Source organism: Hoplias malabaricus, chromosome 2 (assembly GCF_029633855.1).
Source record: "Hoplias malabaricus isolate fHopMal1 chromosome 2, fHopMal1.hap1, whole genome shotgun sequence".
NCBI classification, from domain to species: domain Eukaryota; kingdom Metazoa; phylum Chordata; class Actinopteri; order Characiformes; family Erythrinidae; genus Hoplias; species Hoplias malabaricus.
In genome coordinates, this window is record NC_089801.1 from 51,999,038 (window position 1) to 52,016,922 (window position 17,885).

General features: G+C 38.9%; 1 protein-coding gene across 5 annotated transcripts in view; it reads left to right on the forward strand.

The window, feature by feature from the left end:
• The window catches only part of LOC136686356 (neural cell adhesion molecule 2-like), a 463,525-nt gene that overhangs the window by 413,247 nt on the left and 32,393 nt on the right, over positions 1-17,885 (forward strand). For 3 of the 5 annotated variants that reach the window (XM_066660073.1, XM_066660071.1, XM_066660072.1), the window contains exons 13-14: positions 7,079-7,198; positions 11,153-11,298. In XM_066660073.1, the coding sequence (XP_066516170.1) occupies positions 7,079-7,198; positions 11,153-11,298 (266 nt within the window). The remainder of the gene's footprint in view (positions 1-7,078; positions 7,199-11,152; positions 11,299-17,885) is intronic. The other 2 variants (XM_066660074.1, XM_066660075.1) reach the window with 1 other exon arrangement.

A 17,885-nucleotide genomic window follows, 5' to 3' on the forward strand; every position in this document is an offset into this window, starting at 1 on the left:
CAGTTGCTGAAGCAAAATCCAGAGTGTGGGAGCAGTTTGGAGAGGCCATGGAGAATGACTTCCGTGAGGCCTCAAAGAGGTTCTGGTAAAACACTCCACAGCTCAGGAGGGGGAGGGGGAACCCTGTTCAAGCTGTGCTCAGTAATGATGGTGAAACTCTAAACTCAACTGAGCGTATTGTTGGGCATTGGAAGGAGCACCTTGAGGAACTCCTTAACCCGGGAGACATGCCTCCTGTGCAGGAAGTAAGGCCAGAAGAGTCTGGGGTGTTAGATTCCATTTCCTTGTCTGAAGTCACTGAGGTGGTGAAAAAGCTTTGGCAAAGTGGCAAAGCCCCAGGAGTGGATGAGATTCACCCAGAGTTACTGAAGGCACTCGATACTGTGGGGCTGTCTTGGATGACACACCTCTACAATTTTGCATGGAACTCTGGAATGGTGCCTTTGGATTGGCAAACGGGTGGTGGTTCCTATTTTTATAACAGAGGACTGAAGAAAGTTTGCCATTTATCGTGGCATCACACTTCTCAGCCTCCCTGGGAAAGTCTATGCCAAGGTGCTGGAAAGGAGAATCCGTCAGATAGTTGAACCCAGGATTTTGAAGGAACAATGCAGATTTCGTCCTGGCTGTGGAACTATAGACCAACTCTTCACAGATGATTGAGGGGGGCCATGGGAATTTGCTACTCCATTCTGCACCCCAGTATGGGGTGACAGGGTCTCTCCAGCGAGCCGTATGGTCTTTGTACTCTGAGATTGAGCTGTGTTCGCATGCTCGGCAGTAAGTCAAGCTTGTTCAGTGTGGGCACTGGACTCCGTCAGGGCTGTTCCTTGTCTCCACTCCTGTTCCTGATATTCATGGACAGAGTGGCGAGGTGTAGCCTGGGACAGGAAGGCTTCCGTTGAGGGGCTCAGGATGTGGCATGTCTGCTGTTTTTCTGCTTTCTTCGCACAGAGGCCTCCAGCATTCATTTGAGCAGTTTGCAGTCGAGTGTGAAGCAGTTGGTATGCGGATCAGCACCTCCAAGTCTGAGGCCATGGTTATCTCCCGGAAACAGACGGCATGCTCCCTTCAGGTAGGGGGGAGAACCTACTCCAAATGAAGGAGTTCAAGTATCTCAGGTTCTTGTTCACGAGTGATGGGAAGTGAGATTGGGCGTAGGTTAGGCGCAGTGTCTGCAGTAATGCGGTCACTGTACTGGACCTTTGTGGTGAAGAGAGAGCTGAGCCATAAAGCAAAGCTCTCAATTTACCAGTCAGTCTTTGTACCCACTCTCACCTATGGTCATAAGCTCTGTGTAATGACCAAAAGAACGAGGATACGAGTGGCTGAAATTAGCTTTCTCTGATGGGTTGCTGGGCGTACTCTCCGTGATCAAATGAGGATCTCGGTGATTAGCTCTGAGTAGAGTCGCTGCACCTTCTTGTTGAGAGGAGTCAGTTGAAGGATTATATCTCCTGGCTGGCCTGGGAACACCTGGGGATCCCCCAGGAGTAACTGGAGGAAGTGGCGGCGGACAGAGACGCCTGGGCTTCTTTGCTTGCCCTATTGCCACTGCGACCCTAAAATGGATAAGCGGAAAAGATGATGATGATAACAGTTAATTGAATGTTAGTGTGTTAGATGGTTTATCGTCAAGATGGATAATTTAAACAAAGTATTATAATTATTACCACTAACAATTAGATACACACAAGTATAATAATTGTGGACCGTTAATTAATATTTGATTAATTAAATAATTAATTAAATAATGAATATATATATATTTAAATACATACACTATATTCCTCAGTTTATCTGGAAACCTACTCATAGTTCTCCTGAAATTAATTAATTCTTTCATTGTCTGTAACCGCTTATCCAGTTCAGGGTCGCAGTTGGTCCAGAGCCTACCCAGAATCAATGGGTTCTACGCCGTAAAACACACAGTCTCACAATTGAGATTTTGTCTTCCTTTACTGCAGTAACAATTCTTTCCTTTTTAAACAATCCAAAAAAAATTATTCAGTGCACCACAGTACAATACTGAAGATTTATACCCCTGAAGCAAACTTTTGGCAGTAATGGTGACATTTACACTTGTGTGCAGCTGCTCTAGATTTTAAAGATCTTGTTTAAAGTGTTTATTATTCCTTCAATATATAAATAGAGTGCTGATCGATCAAGAATATTCAACATTCTCAGGGCAACACTATAAATCAACATGGACTTTAATGTGTAATATAATGTCCATTTATTAAGAAAGATTATTTTACAACAACACAAAATATGAACAGACCGCTGAAACATCTAAAAAGTTTGTTTTTGCCAAAGACCAATATCCTGAATTACACCCATTATCAAACGCAAAAAGCACTTTTTTAGTTTTTATTTTTTGTTTCACACAGGCAGGATGTGCTGCAAATCATTTACCCGCTCTTGGCCATTGTATTTTTCCCAGCAGTGCATTTTTGCTGCTAAAAAATGGCTCTGGCTATGAGTTTGGAGCAGTTTTCTTCATTAAAATGCTTTTGTCTGGATGTTGGCCTTGCAATTATCTTTCTGTACGATGACGTGCCATTTCGCGGAACATTGAACAAAGCCTTTAAACAAAGTTTACTCACGGAAAACATGAAAAGCACCAGAATTACTGAGAACAAACAGCAGCCTTCACCGATGCTAAGTTATACACCCAAACTTTGAATAGCAGTCCCTCAGGGCTTTTGGGCTTGGGAAAACACAAAGCTATGATAATGGAAATTGAAATGAAAGCAAGCTGAGAGTTCATGATGAGTTCACGAAATATGTGTAACTTCTTAGGAAGTTGCCTTTTTTTTTTTTTTTTTTTTTATTGTCTAATTTGGACAATATCTAGTGTTTCTTGCACTTAATTGGATTCATAAATGTGGGCATCCATTAAAGAGATTTCAGCTAGGAATGGAGTTTCCTTCCACTGCAATTACACAACAAATTCAATACTGTGCAAATAGACAGAGCCCACTATCCACTGATTAAATATTCTGTCAAAAAATGGAAAAAGAAATGGAAAATCTTTTTTGGTGATTTTTTATTCATTTATTTTATTTACTTTATGTACATGGAACATCTTTTATTCTATAACTAATATTTCTTTTTTTTATATATCATTTTGAAAATACACTATATTGCCAAAATTATTCATTCTCCCATCCAAACCATTGAATTCAGGTGTTCAAATACTTACATGGCCACAGGTCTATAAAACCAGGCACCTAGGCATTCTACACATATGTGAATTGGTCACTCTCAGGAGCTCATTGAATTCATGGTACCACGATACCATTCCAGCACTTGTCTGAGAGCGTTATGCCAAATGTAACGTTTGGTGGAGTGGTTGTTTTTCGGGATTTGTGCTCACTCCATACTTAAAGTGAAAGGAACCCTGAATGCTTCAGCATTTGTGGGAAAAAGTTGGGGATGGCCCCTTCTTTTTCCAAAATGGCCGCGCACCAGTGCACAAAGCAAGGTCAATAAACCTCAACCTGAGGCCTGACCTCAACCAGATAGAACACCTTTGGGATGAATTAAAGCATAGACTGTGAACTTGTCCAACATCAGTGTCTGACCTCACAAATGCACTTTTGGAAGAATGATCAAAAATTCCAGTAAACACACTCCTAAACCTTTTGGAAAGCCTGGAAAGCTGTTTTAGCTGCAAAGGGTGGGGTCACATAATATTAAATCCTCTGGATTAAGAATAGGATATCACTCAGTTTTATATGCATGCGCAGGCTGACAAGCAAATGCTTTAGGCAATATAGTGTGTTACATAATATTTACATTTATGACTAGTTTTAAATACATCACAGATGAAATAAAGCAAACAAAAAATCAAATACTTATTACCATTTTATAATTATAAAACCTTTGATTTAAAATGATGTACTTAGGAGAATTGTGATTGTTCTTTGTGTGTGTATGCGCCTGTCTTCATGTGGACATTTCAGCTTTGACACACTGCTGAGTAGCTCTAAGCCACAAACAGGGAGATGGAATTACATTTCACACCTTGATGTGTGTCATAAATATGATCCCTATGTGAGTGAGGGATTTGTTTTGCTGGGACAACTGTGTGACACAATGGGATGACGTTAACATTAGCAGGCCTGACAGCCCCTACTGAGAGCTGCTGTTAGTAGCAGCTTGTGATTCAGCATCACCATTAACATGTGTAGTTCACAGTGGATCTCCAAAATGGGTACTGCTAGATTACTGTTAAGGGAGGGAGAATAATAAACAGGAGACCTAACTGTCAGCTGTGGAAAGTCTGGCTAGTGTTTAATCTGTCTCTGTGCTAGTGTTTACTCTGTCTCTGTGATAACTCTGAGCCCATAGAAAGAAATATCCAATACAGTCATAGAACAGTGTGTATTTTCTGGAGTGATGGAGCTCCCCCTAGTACCTTTGTGATAAGCTGGAGTGGTGACCTCCCTGCATTTTTCATAGCTGAATACAGTCATGTCCTCACAGCAAGTTAATAATTGTTAACAAATTCCCAGAAGAGTAGATGCTGTTACAAAAAATGGGGACAAACCACCTATTGATAATTCATTTTACAAGAGTTAAATTTACATTTACAGCAGTTAGCAGACACTTGTATCCAGAGCGACTCTCAAATGTGCTTAGGGTTCCGGCATAATGTCTATGTCCTGGTACAAATAGGTTTGAGTGCAAACTCCTCTTGAACTCTTGACACTGCCAGAACAAGGTTCAATGTAGATACCTAGAAAAAATAAAACATAGTAAGTGTAATTCACAGCATTTAGTTAGTGCTCATACCTAGAAAGAAAAAAGTTAAACGCTGTATAAATGTACTGTAGTCTGTTTTGGTGTGCACTTTAATGCTCACTTATCATCATTGTTTGAGTCACAAAGAGATGGGTCTTCAATCTGCATTTGAAGACTGCAAGAGAGTCCACTGTTCAGACAGCCATTGGAAGTTCATACAACCATCTGGGCGCGTGGACTGAGAAAAATCTTGACACTAGTCTTCCATGTCTTGACGGATGGCGCGTCAAGTCGAGCTATACTTGAAGCTCAAAGGGCTCGAGGTGCAGTCAGACTCTTGACCATTGCCATAAGATAGGGAGTTTCTGGTCCATTCTTGGCTTTGTAGGCAAATATGAGAGTTTTAAACCTGATGCGGGCAGCTAATAGAAGCAAGTGAAGAGAGTGGAGTCACATGGATGAACTTCGGAAGATTGAAAAGTCGTGCAGCTGCATTCTGGATCAGCTGAAGGGGTCTGATGGCCCACAGATAAAGACCAGCCAGGAGTGAGTTACAGTAGTCAAGCCTTGAAATGACTAGAGATTTGACTAGTACCTGGGCAGCCACCTTAGAAAGAAAGGGTATAATCTGCTGGATGTTGTATAGTAGAAATCTGCATGACCGGTCACGATATGGGTTGCAAACAATAACACCAAGACTTCTTGCACTCTCTGATGGAACAATTGAAGAGTTCTCAAAGGAGATAGCAAGATCATATACTCAGTCTTGCTTGGGTGTAGCTTCAGGTGTGAGCTGTCATCCAAGAAGAAATGTCAGTCAGACATGCCAAGATGCGACTGGAAATCTGAGTGTCAGGTGGTGGGATGGAAAGCATTAGTGTGGTGTCATCACAATAACAGTTGTAGGAGAAACCATGATAGATGACTATATTAATAAGAGAACGGATATACAGTGAAAAGAGGAGAGGAACCAGCACAGAGCCTTGAGGGACACCAGTGGAGTGCCTGCATGGAGCAGTAATAGATCCGTTCCATTTTACCTGGTAAGAGCGCTCCTCCATATAAGAATTAAACCATCTCCATGCCGGATTATTGATTCCGAGGTTGTTGAGGACCGACAGGAGGATCTTGTAGTTGACTTTGTCAAAGGCTGCAGAAAGGTCCAGAAGAATCAGAAACAATGATTTCTTTTCGGTTACTGCTACAAGGGCAGTTTCGGTTGAGTGCACCAGTTTGAGGCCATACTAGTTGGGGTCCTGGAGCTGGTTCTGGGTGAGAAAGAGAGACAATTAATTATAGACTGCACATTCAAGAATTTTAAAGAGGAAACAAAAGAGTGATACAAGTCTGTAATTGCTGATATCTGAGGAGTCTAAAGTGGGCTTCTTCAGGATGGGAACCACCCTAGTGGTCTCGAAGGATGATGGAACTTGACCAGAAGACAGGGAACTGTTTCTGATAAACAGATATCAACAAATATGTTTGATTACATCACTTATAAAGTGCCCAGGTTAAACAAAAATATACACTGTCTATGTATAATAATGAAATCAATTTCAAGATGAAAGCATCATAATCTGCCATTTAAATGTTGGGAGTGTTGGGAGATACGACTGCTTTCTTCTTGGAAGAATAGTGTTAAATTCAAATCAAATCAAGGTTTATTTGTCGTGTATAGTCATACATGGCACAACTAGCAGTGAAATGGTTCAGTGAAATAGAAATCAACATAATATATACCATTACCAAATAACGTATAAAGTAGAGGTCTACTAGATCTCTAAAAACAATAGTAATCATATAATATCACCATGACCCTGAAATGTATTAAAAGGAAATGAAGATGGTGATCATATATTAAGAGATTAAAAAATGCATTTAAAAAAAGTAAAGATGTATATGGAGGCAATAATTAATTTTTTTTATATAAAAATATGCAAAAGAAGTGGATGTTACACTATTGTTCATTACAGTGGTGAATGTGCTAAACAAAATTTGCAAAACAATGAGCAGGATGTGTTTATGGGTTTATAATGTCCAGTGAAAAAATGTCCTACCTGGGTAAAAATACCAAACCATACAAGTTAGATTTTATAGACAGTACTCCATTAATTACATTAATGGAGTTACATTAATGTTACATTAACGTTACATTGCTTCCCTGTGTAATTAGATTTGCAAGTTGCTTTGAATGAGTGCCATCCAATTGCTCATTACAAATATTTATACAAATATAAAAACCCAGAGAAGGATGTATTCTATTCTACTCCTAAGTTATGTTTAGACTCCATGTCTAATATTGACCCTTGTTTTTCTGTCTTCCTCTCAGCGATGGTACTGCTGACCAACCTGGAGCCCAACACGACCTATGAGGTCAGAGTGGCAGCTGTAAATGGAAAGGGTCAAGGGGAGTACAGCCACACAGAGACCTTTCAGACTTTACCAATCCGTGAGTAATAGAGAAGCTTCTCTGCACAGAAATAAAAATGTCAAATGTGTTATTAGTCAAGATTGTTGTCTGGTTTCAGAATAAGGGTGTAAAACAAGTTAATATAATATCACAATATATTATTTTATGCAGATTCTATGTTGTCTTTCACACTGTGTGAAAATTTCATGATTTCAACATTTCCTTCTCCTGTAAATAAATGTTTTTTTGTTGTAGAGTGACTATATATATACACACACACACACACTATGGCAGGCCAAACAGGAAATATTTAATGAACTTTGATATATATAAAATGAAAGCTGATATATATAGAATGAACTGCGATATATATAGAATGAAAGCTGATACATTTTTAAAACAACAATTGTCAAATGAAAAGTCTTAGCAGACACATATACTACAGCATCAAGTCTGAATTTGCTGAGTTGAAATTGGTGGAACAAAAAAAATAAGCAAATATTTTTTATATATATATTCCCAGTGTTTAAATACAGCACATAACCAGTAGTTATGTATAAAAATGTAGTGTTTTCCTTACTAACCTGGCAGTTAAAAGGAAAAAGCACAACATTTATAGAAAACATTCAGTTTTTAGAATGTGTGTATACAACAGGGTCCATAAACAGCAGTTTTCTACATTTTTCTCAAGTAGAAATCCAACGAAGTGAATTCCTAATATGGTCTTACCACTGCGTTCATTTCCACTGTATGGTACCTAAACTGCTTGGCTCTACATAGAGTTGGGTCCCTGCTACCTGGTTCCTTAAGCATTGTTGACTCATCATGTATTCACGTGTTGTTGTTTTTTTTGGGGGGATTGAACACAGCTCCGTGAGTTCAGACAGGTCAGTACAGTTGTTTTTCGTCGGCCAGTAATTCAAGTAGTATTCATACTTCTTCAACAGACCACTGTGTAAAAAGCTAGTTTTAGCTGGTTGTCTGCATTTTGTCATTATTGATAAGTCCCTCGGCCGGCACGGTGGCGCAGCACGTAGTCTCACAGTCACACAGCTCCAGGGACCTTGAGGTTGTGGGTTCAAGTCCCGCTCCGGGCGACTGTCTGTGAGGAGTTTGGTGTGTTCTCCCCATGTCCGCGTGGGTTTCCTCCGGGTGTGTCAGTTTCCTCCCATGGTCTAAAAACACACATTGTTAGGTGGATTGTCAACTCAAAGGTGCCCATAGGTGAGTGTGTGTGAGTGAATGTGTGAGTGTGTGTCACCCTGCGAAGGAGTGGCATCCACTCCAGGGTGTTTTCCTGCCTTGCACACAGTGATTCCGGGTAGGCTCCTGACCCACCGAGACCCTGAACTGGAAAAGCAGTTACAGACAATGAAGGAATGTATGATACGTCCCTGTGGACAATCAGTGCTCTGCAAGGTTCATGTTTGCTCTGCTCTTTTGACTCACTTGGACAAAAAAAAAAAAAAAAGTAGTACTCGATTCCATGTACCCGGCACCAGATTTGAAAGCAAAAAAAGCAGAATAGCTTCGAGTTAGAGAATGTACCACACAGTGAAACAGCACCATTAGACTGCAGAATAACAGTATGACAGATTTAAATCAGGGTTTGGAAAAAAACATGAACACTGAATGACATGTTTGGTTAAAATGAGCATTAAAAGTGCTCAAGTGGCTTCCTGTGTTGCCTTCCTTTCTCAAAAACTGTTCAATTGAGGGCATTTGCATCTAAAAGAGTGTGATTGACTCTAATTAACTGAATGTAATAAAATTAATGGTATTCACTGAATGCAAGCAAACTGTTAATGTTTCCAAATAGTGTATTATAATTTTTTCTTCCCTATTGCCCAAATGTGCTATTTGAAGTCAGATATTTTACAAGAAACAGTGTAACTGAGTGAATCCAAAGTAAACACTGGATTACCGAAACATTGGTACATTAATTATGTTAACAATCAAGTAAGTCAAAGAAAACACAACCTAGTCTCCCCAATAAACATAATACATTGGAAATTGATTTTGACAGTTGGCTTGCTCTTTCATTGGCTAAAGAAGTAGTTCTCAAACTTTTTAGACCAAGTATCACCCATTATCAAACCAAAACCTCCAAGTACCACCTATGATTTTTACCACAGAAATGCTGCTGGTTCTTCCTCTGTTCCAGAGGCATAAGACAAGATTTTTGCATGCTTTTGTTGCTATTTATTTACTTGAAATTTGCATACTTAATACAAAATTATCTAAAACAATTACTAAAAATTATAGAGCGAATATAAATATGAGGCCCAAACTGAATATGTTTTAAACACAGTTATGCATTTATGAGAACATATCAAATTAATGCGCAATAATATTTATTTGAAATAAGTACAAATGAGAAGAGGTCAATTTAATATCAGCTATGTTCTTTAATGGGCTACAGGTGAAAACAGCGCAGTGGGGCCTTGTGACAGGGGCTCACAGTGGCTCTCTGTCCTTGTAGCAGTAGGTGAAGGAGGGTGGGGGCGCTACGTTAAACCTTGTGTTAGGGCTGTAGTGATGTCAGTAACCGCCATGTTTTCCTTCAGCTGAGTGTTGTCTTCTATTTTGTCTTCACGTGTAAAGAATTCTCGCTTATAGTTTCTCTCTATTTTTGCCTCTAGACTTAAGCCTTCTGGGCTTCAGAGTATTTCTCAGGCTTGGTCTCGGCTTGTTTTTCTCATTTTTGCTTTGCCATTTTTATAATAAAAATCAAATAGCTCACGTCTGTCTCTAGATTTGCTTACGTCCATCAACTGAAACAGTGCTTTCTTTACACGGATTTCTAAAAAAACTGGGGGATCGGGTTGTCTCCCTGGAAAAAAGTGGAGGAACCCTGTCCACTCCCCTCGCTGTGCTCTTACAGACGTAATCAGCTATGGTGTATGTATAGCATGTTGAATTTTTCTACAATACAAATTAATTTCAATTGGGGCATAATTTATGAAAATTGTGAAACAATATGTAATTTACACATAAAAATTTACATTTTCAGTTATGAATAAATTCCTTAATTAAGTAGTAAACTTTCGAGGTCATTTGTCGTACCACCTCTTGCTGCTTCACGTACCACTAGTGGTTCAGGTATCACAATTTGAGAACCACTGGTCTAAAGCATGTTAGTGTCCAAAACCTGCTACTTTTTGTTTGAGAATGTCTGAGGTCTGAGATGGAAAAAAAAGTACATTGTAATGTCTGGTGGATTGGAAATTGCATACAGCTATACTCCTTTTTCTTGCCCTAAGTAGGGAATAAGGGAACAGCACAATATTTGGGCTTGGCCTATGACAATGACTGGCTGAGGCTCTTCCACACCCTCAAAAGTGTTTTCTAAGAGTGGGTACTGCTCTGCCTACTTCACTCACCTAACACACACACAAGCACCCTCATACCATAAATAAAAACCCTCCCTGACATTAACAACTGCTAAGCACAACATAACGCTCCAAAATAACCTCAGAACGTTGAACAGGGAGAGCTGCAATTCATTCTGTGGATTCCCCTGTGACTTCCATCTCCATCCAGTGTCTGGCAGCTGTTGAATTGGATTTGATTGTTTAAATAAACAGTACATTTAAGGCTTCTCAGTACAATATTTAAAGGTTTTATCTTCAAAGGAAACTACAGAGTGAGGCCCCATTTATTACAAAGCTGTATGAATAAAAACACTAAATGTCAGCCAAGCTCCAAATGAACAGGCTGTCAGAAATAAAGGTTAGCTATGGAAAAGTGAAGCCACCACTTCAGAATTCAGTTATAAGTCAGAGCTTATTAATGCTGCATGGCTGAAAAACACGTCAGAACTCATACCTTAGTTGTTGGCAACATTTCTTGCCTGAGTTTGCGATGTTGGCATGTGCTAAAAGGGATTTCCACTGCATATTTCAATGTGAAGAAAAAAGAACAAAAGGAATTTAACTTTAAAGGCTTTGGTAATGGTCAGTTGGTTCATCTATATTTCCTTTTCTCCTACAGGAGAGCCAAGCCCCCCGACAGTTCATGGTCAGAGAGGAGTGGGCAAGGCCTACAGACTGGGACTGGTCAAACAGGATGATGGAGGGATGCCTATAGTGGAATACATTGTCAAATACAAGACAGTGGGTATATCTGCGAAACTACAAGTAATTTACATAGCACATGTCTTATGTTCACTGATTCTTCTTCATAGTTTTAAATGCTTGTTATACTGACTGTTATATTAGCATAGTAAGCCTGTTTTAAACATGGCTGCTTCTCAGTGGTGGACAGTAACGAAGTAAATGTAATTCCTTACTGCACTAAAGTACTTTTTTGTGTATCTGCACTTTACTGAACTATTTCCATTTTGGGTGACTTTTTACTTTAACTCCACTACATTTCAAAGTCAAATATCTTACATTTTACTACACTACATTATGAAAATATGCCTTTCCTTTTGGTTTATGAGTGCATAAAACCTAACGTGTCTGAACAGCTCTCCAAGCAACACACAGTGGCACTGTTGCTAGGAGATGATAGAACACATTCGTCACGCTAAAACAAGTGAAAATGTTTCTCTGCCTAAATCCAATAATACCAAAGGCAGATATATTTTTTTTTATTGTTGTGCAAATTTAAGACTGTAAGTAATAACTTTCAGTTCTTAGAACTGTTATGAATTAGCAAAAATTATTGTACGATTTAGTATTTGGCTGTATTTGAGTTATAAAATACTATTACTATTACTACTACTAGTAGTACTAAATACTATTATTCATTCATATATAGCATATGTACCCCTAGTTCCGGCCACTTGTAAATACAATATTAGAAATCTTAGCTAACTGTAAATAAATAGAAGTACTTTACTCACTCAAATCAACATTTTCCAGGAGTCATATGTGTGTAGATTAATGTTCAAGACTTGACTGACTTTGAAAGAAGCTTTTAGATAAAAACGCTTTTGTTTAAGTAGGCGCCAATACTGCCAAGATTATTGGTACCCCCTAACTTTGGCTAACTCCCCTGCTTGTGACAGTCAAACGAGACAGTTGCTACCACATCCAGTGGTTTTGAGAAGTTCACAATGAGATTACGTTTGTCTTGTGTTGGTATCCGTACTCTACATGTAAGGATTACAATGGCGGTAGATTTTCCCCTCAGAGAAAAGGAAGCTAACCGGTAAGCCGGTATCGCAAAATGGAAATGTGTTCTACATGCAGTTTTGCACATGAAGAATTACAACACTGTTAGAGATACTTAAATATTGTTTAGATATGTGATGTTTTGCAAGACTGATGTTTAAATGCCCTACAAAGGCATGAACTTACGTTTTATTGTTTTACCCAATGCGATTGGTGAAGAGAGAGAGTGGAATTGCACCATATATGGCAGTGGGCGAAAATAAGGGACGGCCGGTGTTAGACTGAAAGACTGATAGTGGTGTGAAAAAATGTTTGCCCCTTCATGATTTCTTATTTTTTTACGTTTCTCACTCTTAAATGTTTCAGATCATCAAACAAATTTTAATATTAGTCAAAGACATCACAAGTTAACACAAAATGCAGTTTTTAAATGAAGGTTTTTATTATTAAGTGAGTAAAAAAAATCCAAACCTGCATGGCCCTGTGTGAAAAAGTTTCATAATTGCAGAAATAGCTCAAACTATACTCTGCAAATATGCAGACAAAACAGGTAGCTTAAAAGGAACACTATGTAATATTTTTACCCAAAAAATACAGCCTAAAAATTGTGATCCTTCACTGACCTGTAATAGGGAGATTAGAGCCTCGTCATTGCTACTCTTGGCTCAGCACTGCAGAAACTGCACTATGTACAGTTTGGAGGAGTGTTGGAAACAGCGACAAGCTTTAAGTAAGCCAAGCAACTGTTCTAGTGTAGAGAACCTACTAAAAGCCAGTTTATGCTTTTTGCGTTGACTCAATGCAGGGCCTATGCCATAAACTGCACAAGTGTCCTATGTTATTGTGAAAGTTTATACTTGTTGGCACCTGCGTCACTCTGCAGTTACACCACCAAAGTACTAGGGCTTTATTCTTCATATTCTTTAACCCTATGTAGTACATAATAGTACATAATGTAGTGGTGTAGTGATACAAATCTTTAAAGTGCCCTATTTATGGAGTGAAGGTTAGAGGAGTTAATTTTTCTGGACTTCTTGAGTTGACATGAGTAATATTTTACCTTGGGTATCTATAGTTAAACTCATGTACATGGTTTATGTACTTTGTCCACCACTGCTGCTTCTGTGTGGGGAATGGAGTATAAACTGGTTCCTCTAGACACTACAAAGCAGTTTGATGATCTCACATGTAAGTTGCAACTGTAAAAATAGATTTTAAAGATCATTTTAAAAAGAGTGTTGGATACTGTTTGGTTGTAAAAAATTGTTATTGCTCTAAATTACCATGTATCTTTGGTAGGGATGAGAAATTGACTTTGAGAATCATTGCAACTCTTTCAAAATATAACTGATTTTATAAAATGTTATCACTAGCTCGCTATATTGACTATTTGTTCCTGCTACTTGTAGTCTGGCTAGGAGGAACAACAGATGTATACAATAACAAATTTGTCATAGATAAAACACACACGTACACCAATCAACTATAACATTATGACCACCTCCTTGTCCCTACATTCACTGTCTGATCTCCATTGACCCTACAGCTGGACTTTGTTGTTGTACAATTACAAGTTCATCTGTTGCTCTGCATGAATTGTTTGCCTCCTTTCACCCTGTCCTTCAATGGTCAAAACCCCCACAGAGCAGCTATGATTGTATGGTGTGGTGATGTGGTGGTAGTGGTGGTGTTACTGTGTGTTGTGTTGGTATGAGTGGTTCAGACAAAGCAGTGCTTAAGCATTTAAGCATTGTGTCCTCTCACTGTCCATTCTGTTAGACACACCTACCTCATTGGTCCACTTGTAGATGTAAAGTCAGAGACAGTAGCTCATCTCTTGCTGCACAGTTTGTGTTGGTTGTCCTCCAGTCCTTCATCAGTGGACACAGGTCATTGCTGGCTGGATATTTTTAGTTGGTGAACTATTCTCAGTCCAGCAGTGACACTGCTGTGTCTGATCCAACTGTACCAGCACAACACACTAATATCTTTGGCAATGTTGTGAAAATGTAAAAAAAAAAAAACCTAGTGATACTACCTATGTGTTGATCGAATGATAAATCTTAATCAATTATAATGCCAAGATTTTTTGCTGCTGAACAAGCTGCTTGACAATTTATTTATTGCAGTTTTTGGATGCAACAAATTGTTTTACAATTACTGTTTAGAAGGGGGAAGTTATGCAACATCGAGCCTTAAAGGTCTGTTACAGAGTCATTTTCTTTAATCTGTGTTTGTCGTCAGGCTAGGCTGATATGTACAACTGCATATTGTCTACGTAAGAAATTTAATTTCTTGCTTACTTATAACTGTGCCTAACGGTAACATTATAATGTTAATAATGGTCCTAAAATGGAGTCTTATGGAATTCCAAAATCTTTCTTTAGAATAATTGGAAGATAAATAATTTACCTTTCTCTTAAGTAAGATTTGAACCACGATAGGGCTGTCCCTGTGATTCCAGCCATGTTTTTTAACCTTTGTAGGAGAATATTGTGGACTATTTTATTTAAAGTTGAGCTGAAGTTAATTAGCACCAACAGGGATACATAGCCTTGATCAGAGGCAAGAAGAAGATCATTTATTATCATGACTAGAGCTCTCTCAGTGATATGATGTGGTCTGAATTCAGATTGGAATTTTTCATATATATGATTCTTATGTAGATATGAACTATGATGGTTGGACACAGCTTTTCCTACGATCTTAAATATAAATAGTAGGAAATGGGGCCTGTAATTAGACGATACGCTATCATCATGATTTGGTTTCTTTATGAGAGGTAAACTGCTAGTACTTCTCTGAGTAATTTTGAGGGAATTGCATCAAGTGTGCAGGTTGCACAATTTACAGAGGAGATAATGTTCTCTAGTTCTGCACTGTAAAAAAAATGTCTTTTATGGTTGACAACTGTAAAACCATGACAGTAAATGACTGTAAACAAAGGTTGAAAACATTTTCTGTAACAGTGAAATAACATAAATACTTATCAGTTAAAATACAAATTACAAATGTACATCTCTTTACTGTAAAAGTACAATATTTCACTGTTTAACGCACAAACCATTAGAGGAGGTAGGAGGTACACTCCAAGTACTGGGAGGAGTTGAGACTCATTAGGGAGCTCTGAACCTGCCTTGCTTCTCCATATTTTCTGTGATTTTCAGAGATTGTTTGTGTTTTTCTGTCTTTGAGACTTTTTGTTTTTGGGTTGCATTGGGGTGATTATTTTGTGCATTTTTTCTGTTTCTGTGCATGTTATGATAAGATGTGTGTTGGTCAAGAAAGTTCACCATTAGCCTGTGTTCTGAGTGCTGGAGTGTGGCACCCAGATACAGCACATTTCTTTGGTCCTTTTGGCAATATCTCCTTTTAAGGGCTGAATGAAAGTCTCCATTCTCTCATTTGTTAATTTTATGGCAAACAAAGTTCTTTGTAATTTTTTTTTTCTTTGTAATTACTATGGCTTTTTTACAGTGTATATCTGTTTTTAAACAGAAAATGTCTGTAAACAGTTCTTAAATGTAAAATTTATGATTGCCAAAAGCGTGGCCATATATTTTACAGAGAAATTCTGGCAACCACAGCTGCCAGTTTTTTTTTACCGTAAATTTTACGGATTTATTATTATTATTATTTTTTTTTATACAGTGTAGCTGTGGAAGTGGGTAAAATATTGTAGCATTGGGTGAGCGTTTTCTGCATTACCTGCCTTGGTGACCGATTTTTCTGTTTATTAAAAAGCCTTTTGCGTTTCCTTCCGTTTCCACGTTTGTCCCTAAATCTGTGACAGGTTTTTGAGTTTAGTGATCTTATATTGAGTAACCCAAACTTTAGATCTGAGGTGTTGCTGCTATTATCTGAATATAATTTTAATATTGATTAGGTTGTTGAAACTGGCTGACTATATTTTTAGATTCAGGGCAAAGGCACAGTCTCAAAACAGTTTGACCTAGGTGATGCCTCAAGGAAGTTCTGGTCCCCAGCTCTGGATTTTCATCAGCTGTTTACACTTCTCTGTCGACTAACTAAAAGACTACTTGCTATGCTGCAAGAAAGTAAGGCAGAAACCTCGCATGTGGGGTGGACTATGTCCCTACCTATAAGGCTTGCCCTCAAAATGTAACCAATTATCTATAAAGCCCACCTGATTTTTGGAACACCACTTGATCATTCAGCAGTATAAGTCTGCTGTAGGCTTCAGGCTGCATTGGGATGGGACCAGAGCATATTACAGCATCAGACATAATCTGGACCAGTTTAATCGCCTATCTAATATTATCCTTATATACCTCAGACAGCCCATTTTTCATTCATTCATTATCTGTAAATATTTTTCCAGTTGAGGTTCGCGGTGGGTCCAGAGCCTACCTGGAATTATTGGGTGCAAGGCAGGAATACACCCTGGAGGGGGCACCAGTCCTTCACAGGGCAACACACGCACTCACACATTCACTCACACCTATGGACACTTTTGAGTCGCCAATCCACCTACCAACGTGTGTTTTGGACTGTGGGAGGAAACCAGAGCACCCGGAGGAAACCCATGCGGACAAGGGGAGAACACACAACTCCTCACAGACAGTCACCTGGAGCGGGAATCAAACCCACAACCTCCAGGCCCCTGTAGCTGTGTGACTGCGACACTACCTGCTGCACCACCGCGCCGCCCACTAGCCCATTTTTACAAATATTAAAACAATGTATAACTGAATTGGAGAGTGTGCAGTTATTTTATTCATGATATATTTTTTTAAATCTGACATTCTTCAGTCTTTAACTGATATAAATCTGGTTTACTAACATTATCTATAACATTATTAGTCATGTAGATCTGGCTGCACACACAAAATATCTAAGGTTTGTCCCAGAGGTTCAGGTGAGCCCAAAGGCCATGACCTGGGTACTGTGTCACTGGGCATTTGTTTCTGCTGGACTTCTTTTGCTGCTGCAAGATCTGGACACTTGTGTCTATGCTATGAAGTGCTCCTCTTAATGAGTGACCCATTTTTCAGAATAGTTGACACAGGTAATATCTGTATTTTTGCTTCAGCTCTCTCCCAATTCAGAGCTCTCCTTGCTGCCGAGACTCCCTTGGTCTTACTCTAGAGACTCTTCTGTGATTAGAAGTACCCTTAGGTCTGGTTTAGTTGCCTTCTAGCAATGTGAACAGTGGACTGGAACCTGTAAATTGGGAGCTATTCACAATATCAGTTAGTCCTGAAACCACCTCATTTGGCAAAACAATTCTTTGATGGTCAGTCCTCCTTTTGTATTCTACAAGCATGTGCAATTTTGTTTGATGGGTTGACTTTCACATCCCCACCTGACTGCTGTTGATACTCTTAGCTCAAATTTCAGAAAGATGTGAGATGATTTATTCACCAAGTGTGTGCCAGTATTTGAGGAATATGTTTGGCACTCCCCAACACAGAATAAAATTACTTCAATCTCACCTCAAAGAATGCTGAAAAAAATGAAAAACCTGATGTATTTGATGGAATTTCTGTCAGATTACTGGCAGGACTGGGATCAGCTAATATGTAGACAGAGAGAGGAAAGCATTTATAAATAACATTCTTACCCACACATGAAGAACCCTGAAG